This window comes from Protopterus annectens, chromosome 5.part0 (genome assembly GCF_019279795.1).
Source record: "Protopterus annectens isolate FY-2018-M chromosome 5.part0, PAN1.0, whole genome shotgun sequence".
Classification (NCBI taxonomy): Eukaryota; Metazoa; Chordata; order Ceratodontiformes; family Protopteridae; genus Protopterus; species Protopterus annectens.
In genome coordinates this window covers 1,969,676,957-1,969,700,237 of record NC_056735.1, presented here as the reverse complement: position 1 = coordinate 1,969,700,237, position 23,281 = coordinate 1,969,676,957, and the positions used below count along the sequence as shown (strand labels likewise).

Below are 23,281 nucleotides of genomic sequence, written 5' to 3'. Positions count from 1 at the left end.
TGCTTTTCTTTCTTGACTAACTTGCTAACAGCAGGTGGCATTATGTCGTTTAGTGAGTGTGTTTGTGTTCAGGCTGGGCTCGTTTTAAATTATCCCCATTGTGTTGCACTAGGAACTCCTCCTAAATAATGTAGTTGCTCTCTCTTCTTTGTGAATATTTTTCACTGTGTGGGAAATTTCTGGAAATGGTTTTCTTGATCTGTTTTCTAAAACATCTGTTGTGGTAATGTTAGCTGATTTGTCCATGTACAAGTTTTTAGGCGTTGTACATTTCTAAATGTGCATACAAGTATTTGCTTTAACCAGGCACAGTGGTGCAAAGGTTGACAGTTTAGCCTCACAGCATTTGAGTCTCTAGTTTGATTCGTGATTGGGATGCTGTCTTTGTGGGGTTTGCTCATCCTTCCTGTGGTGTGTGAAGTTTTATGGGGTATTCAGTTTAAATCCACACCCCAAAGATATGCCGATAAGGTGAATTTCATGTCCTCTTGGATTTGTTCAGTATGTGAATGTGAGTAAATGGGCATGTCCCATGGTAGGACTGGTGTCCCATCCAAGAATGATAGCCAGATTTGTGCTCATTCAGTTTGGGATAAGTTGTTTCTTCTCCCCTCTGACCCTGTTTAGGATAAAAGCATATCAGTAAAATGTTAACAGCTAGACACATTAAATGTACATGACTTGTTTTCAGAGAAGTTACACCATAGGGCTACAGAAACATGAAAGCTTTAAATCTTTAGACTGTTCTCAACATGCCTAGCATATGAAAAGTATTAGTTGTCTGACCCGTAGTTGTCATTCTGCTCCATATTGCTTTAAAATGGATTTGTCTGGTAATAGTTTCTTTTTACTCCCCTTATGCTTCTGGTTTGTCTAAATCATAACGGAAAGAGAGGATCTGACATGATTCTTCAACTGTTAGTTGTGCAACATTTTCACCGGATTCTATAATGATAGATCGGCATGTAATGTTAGATTTGAATCCAGCAAGATGCTTTTGGTCTTCTGAATTAATATTTCTCTGAGATTTACCTGAGATTTACCTATCCGTCTGCAGAAAAGGTTATTTTAACTAGTCCTGCAATGAGCCTTCCCTCACTTAAACTTCTGGAAAGTACTTTAGCCTCTGTACAAAGGGTACTTTTCCCCAACATGTTTACACGCGCTCAAATATACACACATGAAATAACCATGTTTTACAGTTTATTGTAGTACATACGGCGATTGACTGTGATCCAGCATTTTTTAGCTATTTCAGGGAAAACAGACCTATTGAGAAATGCTGGCGTTTCACAAGCAGTAATAGTTTAAAAAAAAAAAAAAAAAAATTAATAACAGTTAGTAGGGAAAGGAGTATATAGGCAATGAAACTCATTTGGCCTGGTTGCTAGGGCCTTGAATGAATGCCAGAGGTACTTGTTTTTTATTAGAAGTGATGTAAATGCTTATTAAAATCCATGTACTGCACTCTCTAAGCAAAAGTTATATGGGACCCAGTCGAAAACCCACAGAGTAACAATACTGACATAGGTCTCATTAAAATGTCAGCAGAAAGACCGTCCTTTAACTGTGTAAAATTAGAAACATTGAATACATTTAAGTATGTAAACAACCAGAGTGAAAAACTGGGTTTGCTGCACTACAAATGCGAGTAGCACATCAACAAACAAGAGGTACTTGGATTTGTGTGCAGTATTTGGGAGCTGGTGCACTTTTAGGGTATCGTCCTTGTGTCATTCATGTGGGACTTTAAACTGAGGTTCCACACGCCTGAGTTGTTGCTGTGCATGATGTGTGAGTATATAATATATAAACCTCTGTAAATACTGTGATGGTTTTCCCCTAAGAAGTAGGCACGTGCCTAGGACTAACCTGATCAACAAAGGTAAGCGAAATAAATTTTTGGTCATCCCATATTTGATGGACAAATTTCAGCCTGTATTGCAGTATCACTATAAAAGTGGAACTGCCAAAAAAAAAGTATGTGGGTGTGAAGAGAAAAAAGCCCCCCCCCAAAAAAAAAGAACATAGAAGGAAACCATTTTTGAAAAGGATTCCATAATTTCCTGAGATATTCAGTCTTTTCCTAGAAGTAGAGAACATCATGAGAAATCAGACAACTTTGAAACATTGCCTAATTGATACGCGTTATGCGTACAGTTTTGTTGAATTGCAAGTAATAATGAACAGGAGTATGGTAATTGCATAAAATCCACAAATTCAGTTGAGAAACCTTGTTTCTTCCCCCTATTTTATCATACTTAAATGAAACTGACACCACGGCAAGAAAGTGTTTACTTTGTCATTATTGTAATCAGATAAAGTGTTTACTTTATCATTATTCTGACTGGCTGCAAAATTAAACCTGTTGCTACAGACCACTTTTTGAGGATACATCACACATTAGAAGTAGTTAATAGAAAAAGAAACCGGCTGGACTACATTCAAGGCTTCCACTAATGTGTACAGTAATATAAAATGTCAGTGATTAGACCAGTTTCTTGAAATAACAGAAAAAGGCATGCATCTGACCCTGCCAATCTCCACTGATGTAAGACACTGTCCCCACTTAATACCCTGTGTGATTTACACATGTATATAATATGTACACCTATTCTCAGTTAAGTCTCGTGTGTGTAAGTGGCGTGACGACGCGTTGGTTACGCGTCAAGTAAAGCAGCGGGTAAGCCAGCCCAAAAAGCAAACTCTACAACTGCCAATCATTTAAGTTCCGAGTTTGGCTGTGAAAACCGGGAAAAAAGCCGAAGCGCACACACACACTCTGTTTATAGGATGATCACTTGACTCTCTCAAATCCAACTAGTACTTGAAAAATAATCACTGACACTTACAGCAGCAAAGTGCAGGCATTCACTTCCTCATTGCAAGTAAAACTGCAACCCCCACACACACACACACACACACACATACCCCTGCTACTATAAGCACACTACTAAGCTCACACTGCAGTGGGGAAAAGTAATAATTTCCTATTCTCTACTATACTGAGATCTTAACTACTCAGACAGCTGTCAACAACTTTATCTGTCAATCCCAAATGTAAGCAAAGTTACTGCTCAATTAAAAGGGCATTGTTTAACTGATGGGTCCACACACATTATTGTTATAAGTGACTGTTTTGGTGATTTATACTGTTTAGCATGGTCTCAGGTTTGTGAATGTAAGGAAGTTATTGGGGGGAGGGGGGCAGGGAAAGCCCCCGACGAAGAAATTTATTTGCAACTTTTATACTTTTGTTTTCATTTTTTTTTTTTAAGTTAGTCTTTGTTTTTGATGAGGGATTATTTTCTTCATCAGTGTCTTGTACTTTAAAGTTGTGGTTAGTAATTTATTGCATTGCTCAGTGTACATAAATAACATATCACAGAAGATTAAACAAAGCATGCACAAGAAATGTAGTGCAGGAAGTTGCTATGGGTCATCCTCCTCATCAGCCCAGTGTTTCCCATTTTGACTTGCCCAAAGTATGTTTGCTCTTTAGGCCCAAAGTGTTGATTTTAAAAAAAAAAAAAAAAAAAAAAAAATATTTAAAACTGAGATCTAATGAAGCACCAGGACTGGAGTGAAAGCACTTATCTGTTTTACCTGGTGTTTTATTCTGCCATTTTTTTTGTTTTACTGCCTTGCGTTTTTTTTTTCCAAACAGTGCAGCAACAACTGTCTCCTCATTTTATCTGCATCTACCGTGTCTCACTGGCTGCTCTTGCTTTGAAAGTTATATTTATTTATAGAGTCAGTCTTCATCCGTTTGTCTTGGTTTTAAATACACTCAAAATTGTAGATACTATGTTAAGCAGAGCTGTTCTCTGTAGAATGTTAACATTTTTGCTGATTTTTCTCTGAATAAGCTGGTAAGCATGGCTTTAGAGTACAACATTATTGTTAATGTGCAGGAATATCTTGGGTTGGTAATAAATTGCATTGATTTATCAGGCTTAGTATATTTAGATTTTAGGCGTTAATTCCAGTGGTTCATAGTTGCACTGTTTGCTGTTGTATGATGGTCTGTCTTGTATTTTTTCTTAATATATAGCCATGTATTTGTTTGGCTATGTTGTGTTGTATATAACAAGTCTTTTTCTCCAATATGAGAACAAATGTATCAAAAATTATGCCCAAGGGTTTTTAAACCTGACACTTTAATAACATTTATATCCATTGGATTTATGTACAGGAATGCCAGACCTCAGAAATGATACAAAATGCACAGAAATACCACTTACTGTAATACTGTCAGCACCTATCGGTGTTAAACAAAAATCCTCCACAAAAGGTTAAGTAGAAGAAATGACAGTGCAGCAGCAATGGTCTCCTCATATTTTAATGCATGTAATAGAAATGGACTAGTATATCCATTTAATTCCCTTAGAAAGTGCAAAGCGATCCAACTGCATAACCGTACATAACCATAGTCCTAAATTTCTCCATATTGGTGCAAAAAGTCAATTAAAATAGTTGTGAAAGGAAAATGTTGTAGCACTAAAATATTCCTTAACCGCTAATAAGATTATAGTTATCAAGTACTAAAGTAAATCTTTAAATTCCAGTCAGTATTCATACATGATATCAGAGAATCCTAGCAAAGCAGCAGTGTATTCAGAACCTTAACATCTTAACGAAATATATCCAAATGTCTAAATATAAGATTTCATAAGGTATTTAATTATATTCTCCAAGAAATTTAATTATATCCACCAAAAATAATCCTGGCACACAGCCAGTAGAAAAAAATATATATATTAGCACCTTCAGCTAATAAGGTGTAGTATTTCTGGTAGTTTAGCCAAATTATCCAAATCCCTCCTCATGATGTATGTTTCACACTTTTTTATTTGAATTGTTTTCATTTAACAAAGTTTGTGGCAGTTGGGTCTAAAGCTGCTAAACCTACATTCAGTTTGGACTGCTTCATTTGTGAAAGTATTGAGTTAATAATGCACACTAGTGCACATTTTTTTCCTTCAGGAAAGTCAGTGTAGTTGGCATGCCCTGACATAATGGTGATTTATTCACGTGACCACCAAGTAAAGGTTTACATATGCTGTTATTTCAGTGCTATATTGAACTGTGCAGTTATGTTGTACAACAATCTGACACAAAAAGAATTAAAAAAAAGAAAGTGCTGCCTTTTCGGAGGGGTGCTTTTCAGGCAAACTGGCTATTACAATGCCAACATCATCTGAGGAAAAAGTGGCTTATAGTGATGGCCAAGTACAACTTCTGTAAGCGTACTTCTGAAGTTTCCGTCAGCAGAGACGACTGGTGATGCAAGGGCATAGCAGTAGACCCTGACACTTTTTAGTTCTGGAGGCAGTTAGCAGAATTTGTTCATGGAGTGCCATCTGTAGATCATCCTTCAGTTTGCAGTTGTGTTAATGCTGTTTCTGACCTGAGCAGTAGCAACCACATAAAGAACAGTAATGTACAGTGTTGTATTTACAACAGGTATACAAAAACTGTTGTGCGCCAAGGGCTGATCATTGACATCTTCTATGCCATCATGACTGCGGCATAGTGAACCCTGTAGCCTCTTTTATGCAAATGCTTCCTTTTAAACTAGATTTCACCAAGTGACCAACAACATTAATGCCTTTTGTATCTGTCTGCATGAATTACAAATCACTGCATAATAGCAGTCTGTTTTCTTTATGCAGAAAAGCACTTGCGGAACATGTTGCCTTGCCCCCAGACACTTGACTGGCACTGCAACAAGAATGCGTGACTTTCCACACAATTGTATTTCCACAGAGGAACATTTTTTTCTTAGAATACATACTCTACTGTACTTGCAGATTACTCCTTCCACAAATTCAGACTACAGCATAAAACTTGTTATTAAAAGATGCCCAATGTAAATGCTTCCCAAGAGCAGTGTCATCTGGTGCTTAAGCAGGGCATATTCCCCTTGTTCATTTAAATGTGTTCTCTCTGTTCAGTTGACAGAATGAGAGACCAGCACTTTTCTTGACTACCCCACTCCCAGCTCTCGTGGACCAGAACTACATTCACCTTCTAGTACTCTAGCTCCTTATGTACAGCTCATTCCCGTTTTCCACACTGACTTTCTGCCTTTATCAGTCTTCATAAAATTCCATTTTCTTTATAATTTGTGCATGACTGTGTGTGTGTGTGTGTGTGTGTGTGTGTGTGTGTGTGTGTGTGTGTGTGTGTGTGTTATGTATGTATAGATGTATATCTGTGTATGTATTGTAAATAACATATGCTGAACTATACCCAACACATACGACTGTTCAAGTTTCTGATTGTCATGTTCCGGGTATGTAAACACACACATTTGTTACTTATCGGCTTGCTGTTTGATTTACTCTGTAACTCCAGACTGGACCTGCCAAAGGTCTACAGAGATCAGTGTTTATCTCCATTAACAAACAAAAATAAATAACATTTAAAACGATTAACCAGATATGTGTTAATGGTAAAATGTGTTCTGACATGGTGTGAGATCACAAAGCGTTCCTTCTATATTTTTGGGAGGAATTCTGACTGCTAGGTTTCTGAATGTGGGGCTTGCAGCTGATATCCGTGAAACGTGGTCATGGTTACTCTATTGTGTTAGGGCAAAAGCTGGAAAAAGATCCTTATAAATCCATGTTTTACACTGGTTAACAAATGTGAATATAAATTGATAAATGCATTCACTATGAGCAGCAACCAGTACTGTTTATCTTCAGATTACTGGTACGTACCTATCTACCTTTTTGCAGTTTAAGTATTAAAGTATTATAAGAGGTCTGATAGCCTGGCAATGAAGCAAAAATCTAGCAACCTGACCCTGTAAAAACTGTAACCGCTATGGCAATGAGTGCTGGAGAGCGCTTGATGGGCTGACTGGGATGAGGATGGATGGATGGCTGGATCAGATCCTGTAATGATATAGGTGCTTATCACAGGAGTCACTTCTGCAGTATAATTTCTTCTCAAGTGGATTTAGATGTAGGTAGACATATACCCGTTAGTCCACTTTTCAGTGGTATCTGGCATAGTCAGTGCAGTAGTTGTTTACTCCTCTAGCTGAGACATTGACTTAAAAATAGCTTAAAAATAAGAACAATCATGACATCTTCATTTTTATTTTATTTTTGTTTGTAAAGGAAGCAATTTGTCAGTGTGTGCCTGTCAGTTGACCATTACATGTGACTTCTAGAGAGCTAAGAATCCATTTGTGAATCTTATTTTTCCTTCAGTTTAGTGAACAAAATATCAGTCATATGTACAATATTTAATTCTGAATTTGGGTTTCTGTTGTGTTCTGGGGAAGAGAGAGTCTTTTCTAAAACATTTTTGATTTGCACAGCCTGTTTTGTTGGAAAGTGCCACTGCATCTTCACTTGCATGTGCTGCACCATGAATCTACACAAGGGAGCCCAAAGTTTGAAGAATGACTTCAACTACAAGGCATTAGTGGCTGTGGCTTAAACCCCGCTGACACTTACGATGAGGGGGGAGGGCCTTGTATGGTTGGTCAGAAAATATTTTCCTGTTAAATGGAAATATAAAGCTTGACTATCGAAAGGGCCAAGAGCATTAAGAATCTAGCTGGCAAAGAATGAAATCTTTAACTCCATCAGTCCCACGAAGGCTTGGGTGGGTACCTAACCATGGAGGTAGTCTGTCTGCCTCTGGTTCTCCAAACTGTAACTTCTACATCTCTGCCTGTCCTAATACTTTTGGAGCAGATAGGGAGACTTGGCATGGCCAGACCTCAGGTGAAGAATTGGACTGTCATGTCAAAACTCCACAGACAAAACTACAAATCACAAGCTATGGTTTCTTTTACATTGCTGCAGAATTTGGGGAGTCATTGCCTTGCTTACTTAAATGAATTTAGTCATGTACAGAATTCAGACCAGAATTTAACATTTTTTTTTTAATGTGAAAAGTGCACCTGCTTCTATTCCCCACATATTACTGAACCATTGCCTTCTCAAAACCCATCCGCATCTGTAATTTAATATGCAATAAAGTAATATTCCAAACAGCTTATCTGTAATATCTTTTCCTGCAGTTACACCCCTCCCCAAAATCCCTGTCTCAATTTTTTTACATTTTACTTGCTGATTAGACAGTCTCTTCAAGATGGCATTTTAACCATCTGTTATGAAAGTGAGAAGATTGATTCTTTAACTCTGATGTTTGACTTCACGATTATACTGTGATTGCACTGTTCTGTGAAACTCCTTATAAATTCCTCTTTTTATTTTAATTTTTATGATTATAGATCGTCTCTCTCTCAATGCTCAGAGATTCTCTATTCTTAAAAGTACAGATTGAATAATGTGCTAGCCAACAGAGTTGTTTTAAATTGATGGTCAGTGAGTACGGTAACTGAATGGGTTTAAACATGACTGAATTAAAACTAACAAAAATGGTCAGATAAGGGGAAGATAATCATTAACTCCAGTAAATGTGTCATATATTCATAAAATGAGAATTAACTGAATGTGCGCAAGTACTACATAGAATGTCATTGCAAAATCAGTAGCATTTGCAGTTAATGACTGAAGTTTAGAGACAAGATACAATCATTTTGGGAAGAAAAAAAAATCAAAATTGTGGTTCAGTGTCTACATGGAACAAGTAAAAAGACAAATGACAGTATTGTGAAGTCTGTTTAGCTTAAATTTTGAGCATAATTTTATTCCATTTTTTGATATTACCGCAGACAGATCTGAAGCTACAGTAACATTTGTAAAAGCTTGTACCAGAATATATGTGCCTCAAGCAAAAAAATTAAGCTTCCATCAAATGCTTTTAGACATGTATGGTGGGGGTGGGGGTGAATTATGGTCTGATAAGTTGAAATAGCCATGGTCTTGAGTTAAGGTTGGGTCCTGGGTTTGATGCACAGGTAAGACATTTTGGAAATATCTGCTTTTGCTGCTTTCATTTCAGTTTGCCTCAAGAATGTCCATAACTGACAAATTTGAAGTGGATTTTAGCTTATGAACGCTCCCTCAGTCATAGGAAATCAAATCAAGAAAGCTGTTTTACATTTGTGCCAGCATGTACATTAGTATCCAGCAGGTAAAATGTGCTGGTGTTTCATTATAGGTATTTGTAAGATTATGTGCTTTCAGTTTAACTGTGCAAATAAGCTGAAGGACAAAATGTTTTTTATGGTACAGTACTGCAAATTTAGTGTCTGATCAAGGTCGTGAAGTAAAGCTGAAATTCTGACACTTGGATTGAGTTTTCCCTTTATTCATCATAACGTTTGATCTGTTTGTGAATATCCTAGTTTAACTTGTGTTGTAACGATTCAAACTCTAGCATCTGTTCATCTTTGTATGTACCTGTTGACCAAGTATAGTTTGTTCAAATCAGGGCTAAGTTTATTGCGATAGATAAACATCTTAACATATTGCCTGTTTTCAGTCTTTGCTATGAATATGTACTTAAATATGTGCAGTGCACACTACTGCAAACTATGGGAATTCAAACTGATGTACCACTTTCTGTGTTAGACCTGGATTGAATCTAATTTCATAGTTCACTCTTATGCTGCAAATGTTAACATACATGCATACCATATAAAAATGCCATTTTTACATTGTTACTCTCCATGAGCACCATGAGCATTTCTTATATTTGGTGTTTGTTGTATTAATCATAAGAGTGTTGATATTCTGATGCCTGTTTAGTGATGCTTATATATTGTCATTTGAAATATAGACCTAAAACAGACATTGACGAAGTGCCATATCTGATTTCCATCTCTGCTCAATCACCACATGTTTAAAACGGTCAATATCAATATACAGGAAATTTAGATGAAAATTTTATGAGACTGCGATGTACTGGAACTATGAAAATGTGTTCTCTTTGTGATCCACATCCAGGAACCAAAATGGATGCTTTGTGGCCATGTCATGGGTATAACGGGCATTAAAGTTCCAAACCCTTATAAGACTTTGGTAATGAGTGCTGCATTTCTGAATAACTGCAATTAAAGAAATGGTATAATTGTGTGTTACATGGGGCATGCATATTCAGTCATGATGTGTTTCATCTATGACTGTTGTAAAGGTATATAGGAAAATCTTCCAGTTATGATCCCCATTTGCCCAAGTGCAAGTGCTTTTTATTGTGTTTTTCTGTGAATAAAATGGTGTTTAAAGAGTTGTAGTTTTTGCTGGGATTTACTGCTTGTGTTCTCTGCAAAACACACACCTTTTTCTGCTTGACCATGGAAAAATGTGTCAGTCTTTCTTCTAGCCACAAAAAGAAAAAGTTAAGGCAACATCTTATAGCAGACTAGCAGTTTGCATCAGCCACAGGTGGGAGACTCTGCTGTGGCCAACTTGTAATACAGACCACCCTTTTACCCTGTAGCACCTGCAGCCACTATAGAGCAGGTGGCTTAGCCACATCCTCTACAGCTGTTGGAATCCCCTCAGTGTGCAGGGGAGAGCCACTGTTGATCATTGAAAGTTGGAACAGGGAAGGCTTCCCTGTTGTGTCAGAATGTTGCACCCATCCCTGGGAAATTGTTGCTGCCATTAGTAACCCTGATGGTCCCATTTTTCCTGTCAGAAACAGAAGACTAAGGATGTGTCTACTCCTCCTCACATTTCCTTGGACAGGGGTAGGTTTACTGGGACTGGCTTTGTGTTTACAAGAAGCATCAATAGTCTAAAGTAGTTTCTGGTGAAAGAAAGAGGGATACCTCTTTTCCTGAAGAGCTGCAAGATTCTGAATCTCAACAAGAAGATGAAGGGGCAGATGTAGGGTGTTCTCTTCAGGTTTCTGATTCTGACTGAGAGGAGAGTTCAGTTTGTCATTCTTCCTGTGGGAGTTTCACTTTTTCTGAGACTATTGCCAGAATGTGCTGATGTTTTCAGTGGGAGAACACAGGTTTCTCAGTCCCTCAGGAAATACTGAGTTCGTACAGATGGAATTTCCAGAACCTACACCCGTTTACCCCTCTTCTGTCTGCTTTAGAGGGGGTGTGTGTTATTACCTGCAGATTTCCTGATAGTAAGCCAGCTGCCCCTAAAAAGGCAGAAAGGATGTGTAAAGTACCTCGCCCTTAAGCTTTTGTACACTATTCCCAAATCTGACCCAGCAGCTATAGCTTTAGTTGATCCCACTGCTGCTCACCACTTACTCTTCTAATAAAGGTGAGAAAATTATGATTGGAATTAAGTATGGCAAAAAAGCACATACTTCTGCAACTTTTTTCAGAATTTTGAATTGTCAGGCTGTTTGCTGTGACAATTGTGAAAGTATGAGGAATGTTATATCTGCAGTTTCTTGTGAGTAAAAATCTGCTTTATATTCGGTTTCTTCTGTTGCACAGGTTACTACTCATTGTTTGTGACTCTATTGATACTACTTCCAGTGCTATGGCCACTGGTAGGTGGTGTGCAAGGCTGCATTCTCAGCATCTCCCAGATGAGAAAAATGAGGTTTTAAATTCCGCATTGGATAGAGATTTAGGTTTTGGCCCTCTGCTGCAAAGATGAACAAAGGAGTAAGTTAATCCAGGGAATCTCTTAAGATTATTCAGGCTCCTTTTCCAGCTTTTCTAAAGGATTCTATAACTCCCATCCACTTTTGTTGTCAAACAGCAGAATAACAGTCTCGCAAAATACAGTTAAACAGCCATTTAAGAACAAATGGCAAGGGGCTCCAAAAAGAAGCCTCAAACCTCCCAAAATGAATGACAGAACAACAACTCTTGCTCTTCAAGAGACCTTGTGAATCCTCTCCCACCCTGGCCCGTTGCTTGCTTCTAGAAAGTCTACCTCTTCATTTTTCTCTTTGGCAACAGATAGTCACAACCCATTTGTCTGTAACTATCATTCATCAAGGTTACTGATAGCAGTGTAAGGATATCCCTCCTTTCCAGGGGGCCATTTCCTCATCCTCCTTATGAGACTCTCTTGTTTACACCAGTTCTTCATTACATGCTATCCCAAGGAGTGATGGAACTGGTTCCTCCTTCCCAGGTGGGGAAGGGTTTTTATTAAAGAATGTTCATAGTGTCAAAGAAAAAAAATACTTTGAGACCAGTTCTAGATCTTTCTTTCCTAAACCAGTTTGTTAATAGAGCCCAATTTCAAAATGGCACTTTACAACCTGATGCCTGTTGCCTTTTTTTCCTCTTATAACTCTAGTGTTACCAGGAAATATCAGATGCTTATTGCATCTGTAGTGTCCATATTTAGACAACGTGCTTATTTTTGCAGTCTTTCTCAAAAATGTCAGGGGTGTGTCTCATGGGTGAGACGAGCTGGGATTTCAAGAGAAAAGTGTTTTTTAACTAACAAAGGATTGTGGTCCTGGAATGTCAAGCTAGACACCTCAGTTCAAAGAGCTTTGATTCCACAGGAAAAAAAAAATAGATTTATATCTAGATATATTCACCTTGGGTCAGTGTGAGGGGAACATCTCAGGATTCTGGGTCTCATGGCTTGTGTGATTCCCATGATGCCCCCTGGCAATACTCCACATGAAAGATATAGAAAAACCATTTGGTGGAGAGCACAGATATCCTTAAATCCAGCTCTCCCCTTCTCCCTCCCTGTTCCAACGTAGTCGGTCACGACAGACTCTTTGCACTTTGCTTGCAAAGCAGTTTCATGGGTGATAAAAGTGCAGGGTGTGTGGGACACCAGGGATGGATGCATGCACATAAATGTCAAAGAAATGCTTGCCCTGATCAGGGCACTCTACTATGAGTCATCTTTGGTTCCCAGGACCTTTTCAAGGTGTTAAATTTTGCAATAATGTTGTACAGATTTGGGGGGGGGGGGTCCAGGTCACAGCCCCTTTGCAGACTAGCCATGTTAGCTTGGATATAGCTTCACAGCACAATCTTGCTTTACAGGCATCCGTGTTGGAGCAAAACTGTGTAGCAGAGTAGATGAGCAGGGCCTGGGCAGACCCTCATGAATGGAAATCAGATTTGGTGTCTTTGATTTGATTAGTTTGTGGGAAGTTTCTCAAGGAGATGACTTTGCCTCCTCTTTGAACAAACAGCTGGCAAGATTCTGTTGCAGGACTTCATGCAAGACCCAGAAGACAAGTTAGTTCTTCTTTTTTCTTAGACAGGAATGTTCCTGTATGCTTTTTCACTAATCTCCAGGGTACTTCTGAAGATTCGAAAAGAATACCCCCCCCCCCCCCCCCAAGATCATTATAGTGACTCCCTTCTGGCACATGCAACTTTGGTTGTCTCTTCTTTTGAAAATGGCCAGGGGCATTTACCACAAGGCTTCTCGCAGACTGGACCTACTTTTACAGGAACAGGGATGTTTCATATACACTGACACCAGTCAACTTCAGTTGATTGCCTGGATGTAGGGTTTTGATTCCTTATAGGCAGCTGTTTACTGAGGATATGCTGCAGGTACCAATGGAAGCAAGAAAGCCTGCTATAGGCAATTGTATATTAGCAAAGGGAAATTTTTTTTCTAGATGGTGCCACAACATAACTGACACCAATTCAGGGCTAGTTGTTTTCTGGTTTTACAATATTTGTGCAAGTTACTGTCCCTTTATCAAGGTTCATGATCAGCCATATTGGCATGTCTGCCCATGGATCCTTCTCTTTCAATGCAGTTTTATGTCAAAATGTTTTTGAAAGGGGGTATCCATAAGAGGCCTCCCAAGTAAAATGGTGGCCTCTCCGTGGGATCTTAATTTTGTGTTAAAGAAGGTTACACTTGCTCCATTTGAACCAGCTGAATCTGGCTGACTTGAGCTTCTTGACATGAGAATGTTTACTGATTTACAGTGTCCTCTGCAAGAAGACTATCCGAGTTGCAAGCTCTTATGTTGTCAACTCTCTCTCATTTTCTACATTAGAGGGATTTTTTAAGAACTTCTCCTTTTATGCCCAAGGTTGTTTCCAAGTTTACTTTCTCAAACTATCTATCTTCCTGTTTTCTTAATGTAAAAATGAAGGGGAAAGGATACTCCTACTTTACTTTGGATGTCCACAGACAACTCTGGTAGATCTTCAGATGAATTGTTCATTTCTTGTAAAGGTAAGAGGCAACCGTGTCGAAACAGACAATTTCCAAATGGTTGTCTAAGGCCATTATACTCACCATAACAAAACTAATCTAGGCAGGGTTAGGACCCACTCTCCCAGGGCCTTGGCTTCATGTATGGCTTTTTGGAAAGAGTTGTATTCTAGAAAATTGCTACTTGGTCCTCTGTATATATTTTTACAAAGCAATATAATCTGGATTCCTTCTCTGGTCCAGCGAAGCCTGACCTCTGTGTTATTCAGACTTTGCAAGGACCATTCTCTAAGGGTTCCTGGATGGTTCTCCTTCCACCTCCGTAATGTAAGGGGTAAAGGTTGTAAGGGATGTAAGGGTTATGGTAAGGGTAATCTACCCATATAGTTAAGGCTACTGCAGTAGTGTTCAGTATGACGAACATAGTATAGCTGAGTAACTAAACTTTCTGTAACAGTAAATGTTCCAATGGTCACTGCTGTACTAGTTGCTCTCTTCCTCCTTCCTTCCTTGTGTTTTGGTGTGTTTTTTATTCCAGGGTGTGGACGCTTACTTTTTGTTCCTAACATTGTTCTTTCAGGGCTCAACTTTCCCCCTTCCTACTGATAGGAAAGCTCTGAAGGGCTTGGTGCTCAAACTTTCAGCTCAGTTCGAGCTACCTGACAGTTCAGGAATGTGGAAGGTGCCCTGGAGCTTTGGAAGATGGTTTGCTGTTGCATCCTTGGCAGGATATAATCAACTATAGCTAAGGCTACTGCAGTAGTGATCATTTGAATATCTGCTGTTATGAAATGTTTACTTGCACAACTGTGCTTGGTCTGAAGCCAGGGTTTAATTGCTCGCTCTGTACAGAGTTCACAAGTATAGAATATAATAAACCAGTACTACAGTGAGAGGCAAACATAACTGTGGGTTTTGTTCTCACAGTTGCCACCTTTGCACCCTAAATCACAATTTGATGATTCACATATGAGCATTGCACTACCAATCCAAATTCTGATACATGTAGTGTGAAAGACAATAACACGGCAGTTGTGGGTGACCTATCTGCAGTGGATGGGAATTACTTTAATTTCTTTCTTATCAGAAGATTCTTGGCATTTAGCTGCCTACTGAAGGAGTTGCTGCTATGCAGTGAAAATGGCACAAAAGTAAAGTAGCCATTTATTTGTATTGCTGTTGCCCTGTTACTTGTGTCTATGCCATGCTAAACACAGCTCGCAAGTTTGTTAGCGCTAAGTGACCATATGTTCATTACATATGTAATCTTGGATCATTTTTGAGTACTATAATCAAATATAAACAGATGTAAAAGAAAAAAAATACATATAATGTGAACCTATAGATTTTAGATGTACATGCAGTATAGAATTTGCAGTTTTTATCTTTAGGGGTGATTTTTTTTTCCTGCTAGAAGCTTTACAGTTTGAATCAAACTTGTAGAACCTAGATGGCATACCAGAAAGATATCTAATTTTCATCTATTTTCAGTTCCAGCATAGGTTTGTGAAAATGCCTGTTTTATTTCTTGTAAACACATTTGCATAAAAATAAGCTGATGGACAAATTTTGGATTAAGTAACTTCATTAATTGTTTTCCCCCCTTCTTTTTTAGGTGAGAAGCCATATAAATGCACATGGGAAGGCTGTGATTGGCGATTTGCTCGCTCTGATGAGTTGACTCGTCACTACAGAAAACACACTGGAGCAAAGCCCTTTCAGTGTGCTGTATGTAGCCGTAGTTTCTCTCGGTCTGACCATCTAGCTCTGCATATGAAGAGACATCAGAATTAAGTTGAACTTCCCTGAATCTTAATTTCTATGGAATTTACACTGCCATTACAGGCATTTGCTGCATAGTTGGGGTAGCTTTGTCGTATTTTGGCGAATTCCCTAACCATCTAAGAAGAAACCTGGAAGTTGTACACTTGTAACTTGGGAGGAAACGGGGATGATATTGTATTCAGTATATAAAAATATGCAAAAATGTGTTTAACTCAATTATTTGGGAAGGTAATCATGTTTGCAGCTTCTGCGTAATTTGCTATACTTAGCAGTTTTCACCTTTGTTTAGTGCACTCTGTAATTGGTTATATCTTTGCAAATGACTGCATTGAGCATTCTGTGATATTTTGACCAAAACATTGCTCACTGTAGCAGTGTTTAGTAAATTAAAAGGAGGGGTAGAAAGTAGGCACACTAAAGACAAAGATTAACCACCTGGCTAAACAGGTGGAAGAAATGCATGAAACATATGCTTTAAATGTTTTGCTAATTTTGTTTAAAAGCCGCTTTTACTTTTAATGCAGTATTCCTGCCAGATGCAGGTGAACCTGCTTTGAGTAATTAAGTACTCTGCTCTGGTTTTGAAAACGGCTTTGGTAGCACAATGTCCTCTAATTTTGCAACATTTATTGGCTTGTTAAGGACAGGGCTTGCAGTTGCACTGCTTTTTGTATTGGTTAGTTGTAATCTTATTTTGGCTGTGCAACTCACAAGAGCTGTGGTTGCTTTAACTGATGTTCAGTGATGTACCAAGTGGCTAGGAATTAGTCCCATGGAAGAGAGAGAGACTCATTTCCAGTTTACAGAATAAACAGGAATTTTGCTAAATGCAGATGCACTTAATTTGTACAGCTTTTTTTGCCCACTATAAATTCAACAACTTTGTATGGGCATTTTTATTTGATTATTGTGGTTAGGGTGTATTTGAGTACACGATTTTTCAGTGGCAGGAGTGAGTATTTGCATATAGGGTTATAGAACATCTGGGGTTTTACTAATTGCTTGACAACTGCAAGACCACAAAATCATTTAAGACTAAATAACCCTGTACGGCAGTAAAGTATAAATATTTATACTAGTGTATGAGGAAGGAGGGTTGCTTCTTTGTTCCTTCAGCGGTAGGTTTTGCAGCTTTTCAGCAAGCCTAATACTCGGCTAATTCCATTCTGCCCTAGTGCTGGTTAGGAGAATAGCGACATAGTGGCATTTGTGCAGAACCACAGGAGCCACAGATAGTGTCAGGAAGGACAGTGGCCGTCAAGTCAGACTGCATGTCCCTGTCTGATCTTGTGGTGGCTGTACTGGCCATTTGCCCCTTTCTTAAACTGACAATAAATGCAGAGTTTGTGATAAAAATTTCATCTGCTGCACCATGTAAGCTTTGTAGTAGGTTCAGAATACAGTCTCATTTGACTGTAATGTCTGTCACTTTAAACCATTATTAGATTTTGTGATTTTTCCATGACTTTTTAGTGGACCCATTATTGTGCTGCAAATCGTACACAGGCTTTGCTTGGTGAGGATGAATTTGATTTAATTCTAATGTACTTAATTAAAATGTCAGATATAAAACTGGCTAGTTAAGAATGCTGGTTTGAAAATGACACACTGATTTGTGTATGGTAATCAGGTTGCTTTTTATTTTGTAGTAGTGAGTGCTAGGTACATTGCCAAAGTTTACTTTGTACTTCAGTTGTGTTGTGCTACACAGCAAAAAGAATGTAAAATTAATTGCAGAAGGCTGCACACTTGACATTTTTGTATAAACAAACCTTTCTGATGTTGGCATGGCCTGCATATACCATATTTTTGAACAGTGCAAATTTTAAATGCTTAACTATGAATATAAAAGTTTTATATTTTTTGTAGAAGTTTAACACTGCACAGCTCTTCTGTGGATACTTAATTGAGACCACTGCAGCTTACAAAAAATTACTGTAAAGGGCAAAATGAACAAGTAAAAATGCATTATGTATGGGTCATAATCAAAAATCTAATTTTGTTTGTATTGTTCGTTTCTATTTATTTTTAGATAATTATAGTTTTGTAGAAACCAGGTTTACAGTAAACAGGTAAATTATAGTTTTGTGTGTGATAGCCTAAGTGTCTTGAAATGTAAATAGTTGTCAACATATGTACATAATTTTGTATGAAGCTTCAGATGTTTATACTTGGAACAAAGGGGCAAATGTGGTTTTTTTGCTTCTGTATTTTTTCTTTTGTATTGTAGCATTTCTCTATGCAATAAAGCAACGCTGTTTAAAAAGTTCTGTATATAGAAAACTTAATAAACCGAAGTGCCTGTGTCAGGAGTGTTGCTGTGCTTTGGATGTAAATTAAATAAAAGCTGGATGTGAATTAAATAATGGCAGGTAGGGGTTTCCCATAAGCTGGCTGCTTGGAGGGTTAATATGTTTTACTGGTTGGTTTGCATTAAACAGTGTCTATAGTGTGTAGTGTTTCAGTCATAATAGATGGGGCAGTTTCTCTAGCTGCAGCCATTTGCTTTGCTTCTGTTCTGGTAATGCGTCCATACATCTTACCTGACCTTCTTTTCAGAGGTGGTGTTGATTTTTGCTCAATTTTTTGTGATGTCTTTCCATTCCTCTGTTGCAGTATTTTTTACATTTGAGCTTCCCCTGCCAAGGATGGCCCAACGTATGCTTCTTGTGTACCATAGGTCTTAAAGGTGACATCCAGACATACCATACTCGGAACGTCTGTGCCATCAGTCTGAACATCCTCTCTTTATCGTCAGCCTGAACGCCCATTCCATTGCAGGTTCACCAAGCCGTTAAAAATAAGTGCCCAGTTGCGGTCCTTTTTTTTTACTTATCCTTTTTATTGTTGCTTGTAGGGTTTCATGTCAGCCAAAAATGCTAAATGCCAGTGTGGAAGACAGATTCTCCGTAAAGACGGCTATGGCCAGTTGTCTTTTTTTTTTTTTGTACCGTTCACGACCATATGTTCCATTTGTCAGCATTTTGTACCTAAAATCTTTCAGAGCTCATCTTCTTTGGCACTTTATCTTGAAAATCAGTGTCTTAAGCTTCTTGCGAAAGACTTGATTCAGGCTACATCCCATTCTGAGGTACAGCTCTTGGTTGAAGAAAGGCCACAAAGTCTTGGCCAAAATCTTTTGCTGTTCAGCCTCTGCCAGACATCTCTGTTGAGGTGAGTGAATGCCCAGAGGTTTGCCAGCTTTGTCGTTGGATTCCTCTGCCACGACCAGGTTGAAGGCCAGTGGGGATCTGACTTTACAACGTCTCCTTGGACATGCATAGACTTCCATTTCGGATGCTCAGGGGAACCATGGCTGATTATTTCCAAGGGGCCTAGTAGTTGTTCCCCGGATATTAAAACTCTCAAAATGAAAGACAAACCAAAAATGAAACACTGGCAACTGGTTCAGACAAAACGGTAGACTCCAGATCAAATAAGTGTATTTAATGGATAAAATTAAGCACTTTTCGTCCAATATATTAACTTGAACTTCTTTGGATAAAAAAACAAATGCAGATTAGAGTTTTAAATACCCCTCCCAGTTCTCCCATGCGATTGTTCAGTAGCAAGCTCTTAAAGGAACCTCATTAAAGGAACATCACTACAATATCATCCAAGGTCATTTTTCACTGTTACATAGATATAAAACATTGTAAAACGTCTCATTTATTTAACGTATATAAAGTATTATTTGGATAAAACACACATTAAAACATTTCAGAGCATATTTTAGAAAGTTTAATCTCCTCAAGTTTTTCAATTTTAGCATGCAATGAATGAATTGAGCACGTTATTCAATCCTGGGGTAATATATGCATTCAAGTGGATTTTCCACAGTAATTCTAACTGTTCAAGAATTACTGTTAGGGGTCCACCCCTTGGGTCAGTGTAAATTTGTTCTATTTCCTGGTATTTTGAAAGTGTGGTTAGGGTTTTGCACTTATATGTCTAGTTAGTGCATTCTCTGTTTTGTTTTTTGAAATGTATGTTCGTAAATCCTATCTTTTAGTTTACGTTCTGTCCTTCCTACATAGAAGGAATGACATAGTTGGCATAAAGCAAGATAAACTACCATTTTGGATTGGCAATTACATCTATTACTGCTTTTCAAGACTTTGCCATTAATTTCTACACTTCGTCCTTCCTGTATGTATTTGCAGTATGGACAGCTAAGGCATTTAAACATTCTGGGATTTTTAATTATGGTGGGTCTCCTAACCTCCAATAAGTTTTTCAAGTTCTTCCCTTTCCTGAATATAATTTTGGGGCTTGTGCTTAGTTTGCCCATTATTTCTCTGTTGTCCAATAATAAATTCCAATTTTTGTTTAGCATGTTTCAGACACTGTTGGCTTCAGGGCTAAAGATAAACTATATCTTGCTTTATCCCAACTATGTCCTTCGTTCTATGTAGGAAAGACAAAATGTAAACTAAAAATTAGGATTTACGAACATACGTACATTTCAAAAAACAAAACTGAGAATGCAGTAACTAGATATGTAAGCGCAAACCCTAACCACACTTTCAAATTCTGGGTAATAGAACAAGTTTACACTGACCCAAGGGGTGGACACCTAACAGTAATTGTTGAACAGTTAGAATTACTGTGGCAAATCCGCTTGAATGGCTATATTACCCCGGGATTGAATGACATGCTCAATTCAATGCATGCTAAAATTGAAAAACTTGGGAGATAAACATTCTAAAATATCCTCTAAAATATGTTTTAATATATGTTATAAAATGTTTTTCTAAATATTTTACATAGGTTAAATAATTGAAACTTTTACAATGTTTTTATACCTATGTAACAGTGAAGAATGTCCTTGGATGGTATTGTAGTGATGTTCCTTTAAGAGCTTGCTACTGAACAATCACATGAGAGAACTGGGAGGGGTATTTAAAACTCTTGGCTGTACTTGTTTTTATCTGAAGAAGTTCAAGTTAATATACTGGATGAAAAGCACTTTAATTGTATCCATTAAATACACTTATTTCATCTGGGGTCTACCGTTTTATTTGCCTGAACCAGTTGCCAGTCTTCCTCAGATATTAGAGAAGTCGTCCCTGCTACCATTATTGAATACCGTCCCAGAGCCTTCCAAATGTTATAAGGTAGACATCTCATTGAAGAAAAAGCAGAAGACTAAACATATTTCTCCTGCTGCTAAGGATCCACAGAGTAAATGACAGGCTTTCACTCAGGGTTTGCTGTGGGTTAGAGGAACAGGAATCTACCAGTCCTGATACTCCCTTTGTTTTGGGGACACAATCTTCAGGATGGGTGGATTCTCCTAAAGCTTCTGCTGTTCCTCCTGTTTTGTCTGCCTTGTTGGATGCATTTTCCAATGCTTCTAGGGCTCCAGACTCTCAGCCCCCTGCTCCCAAGAAACCTGATAGATTCTATAGGGTGCATGAGGACTGTAAATGTTTGTACCAGTACCCTGCTGCTGACTCCTCGGCGTCTGTAGCCTCTGACAAGCCCTCTCAATTGCTTCCTTCTCCCAAGCCCTCTGATAAAGATAGCAGGACCATGGAAAGGCTAGGCATGAATGTTTACACCTCTGCTACCATGGCTTTTAGGGCAGTTAATTATCAGACCCATATGTCCAGGTACTTGTTAGCTCTCCTTTCTTAGGCTTGTCAGGTTATTTCTGATCTTCAGACTCTGAGGGTAAAACTTCTGTTCTCTTCCTGTTGGGGGCTTCCTCCCAGATGGCTCATTATTCCATCAAGTATAATTATGATGCAGCAGATTCTTCATCTAGGGCTGCTGCTTTTAGGTCAGTGAGGAGGTATTCTTGGATTCAGCTTCAACCTTTGCCTGATGATATTAAGGCTAAGTTTATGGATGCCTCTGTTGATAGTAAACACTTGTTTGTTGAAGCTGCTGCTGCTATTAAGTACCTTCAGCATAAGCACAAGGCTTTACAGGAACTTAAACGTGTTTGTTTCTCCTGTGCGTAAATTTCAGAGAAACTATACTAATAAGCCAGCCTTTTTCCGCAGGCAATCTTGCCCTCCTCCTAAGGGCAAAAAAGGTGGCATGCAGGCTCCTCCTGCCAAGGCTACTCAGACTTCAGTGCATCAGAAGTCTCATTTTCCAGATAAACCAGATGCTGTCTGACTACCCTGTTATTCCCAGCCACTTTCCTGTTTGGCTAAAGATTGCTCAGGATTCCCGAGTATCCTGCCCATTATTCGTCAGGGGTATTTCATGGTTTGGAAATCCCATCCTCCTTTTATGGGTGTTCCTTAGCCCCCCTCAGGAACAACTTCTTTCCAGAGGTGCTTTGGGACCTTTTGACTTCTGGTACTAAGAGGTGCCTATATCCTGGGGGGGGGTTACTCCAGGAAGCTGTTTGTACCCAGAGAGTACTTTAAGACTAATTCTAGGCCTCTTTCGTCTAAACACTTTTTTTCGGAGGATGCCCTCCTTTCAAATGTCCCTTCAGACTGTTCCCTCTTTTGCTTCCTCAGGCTTGCATGTCTCTGAATCTCAGGGATGCTTATCTCCATATTCTGATCTATTCCCTTTTCAGGATGTTTTTACATTTATCTGTTGCTACCTGGCATTTTCAGTTCACTGCTTTTGCCTTTGGCCTTTCTACTACCCAAAGGGTATTCACAAAATGCCTTGCTCCTGTGACCACTTTTTGCAGGGTCAGGGGATTGGACAACTTCCTGTTTTAGGCATCCTGTCCAGATATCCTTTTGCAAAATTTTCATTTTGCCATTTTCCTTCTTCAAAGCCTGGGGTTCGCAAACTTCAAAAAGTCTTTTTTGAATCCTGCTCAGGACCATGTTTTTCCTGGGGTGCAGGATTCAGACAGTGCCTATGCTGGCAGCCTGCCTCTTTTCAAGGTCTTGAAACTAGTTTCCTTCTTTCAAACTCTTCCTCTTGCTTCTGTTACAGCCAGGGAGTTTCTAAGAGCTCTTGGATTCATGGCATCCACCATCCATTGTGCTCAAACTCCACATGAGAAATATTCAGTGGCTCCTGAAGTCAGCTTGGCTTCAGCATGAGTCTTCTACCTTGCCTCAAGAAGGAACTTCACTGATGGATCCAGCAGTTGTCTGTAAATCCAGGGCTCCATTTTCTTCCCCTTTTTCCCTGTTAGGAGCTGTTCACAGATGCTTCAGACATGGGATGGGGAGAGCAGATGTTCATCGTGTTTCACTGTTGCAGTCATTACTCTTGGGTTATCCTGCTGGCAGGCTACCTGTAGTCAGCCAGAATTCCAAAGTCTAGGTCCGGCGTCGGTTACTGTCGCTTCTTCTCTGATGTCAGTGCGCCAGGGGTATAAAAGATGCAGCCAACGCCATTTCAGTCTTTCTTGCCACACGGTGCCCGAAGCAAAAGCAGTTCGCAAGTGCCGGTCGTCCAACTCCTGAGATTTTCAAATCTGAATTTCAGAACTGAAGTCTTCATTAAAGCTAAGTACCCTGTTGGGGAAACTTTTTTTCTTGCTCCAGACC

At 38.8% G+C, this 23,281-nt stretch overlaps 1 protein-coding gene across 5 annotated transcripts in view; it reads left to right on the top strand.

The window, feature by feature from the left end:
• KLF5 (Kruppel like factor 5) overlaps positions 1-18,106 on the top strand; it is an 88,158-nt gene extending 70,052 nt beyond the window's left edge. For all 5 annotated transcript variants that reach the window (XM_044071736.1, XM_044071738.1, XM_044071740.1 and 2 more), the window contains exon 4: positions 15,631-18,106. In XM_044071736.1, coding sequence (XP_043927671.1) covers positions 15,631-15,809 — 179 coding nt within the window. In that variant the 3' untranslated portion in view covers positions 15,810-18,106. The remainder of the gene's footprint in view (positions 1-15,630) is intronic.
• Positions 18,107-23,281: the final 5,175 nt, after the last annotated feature.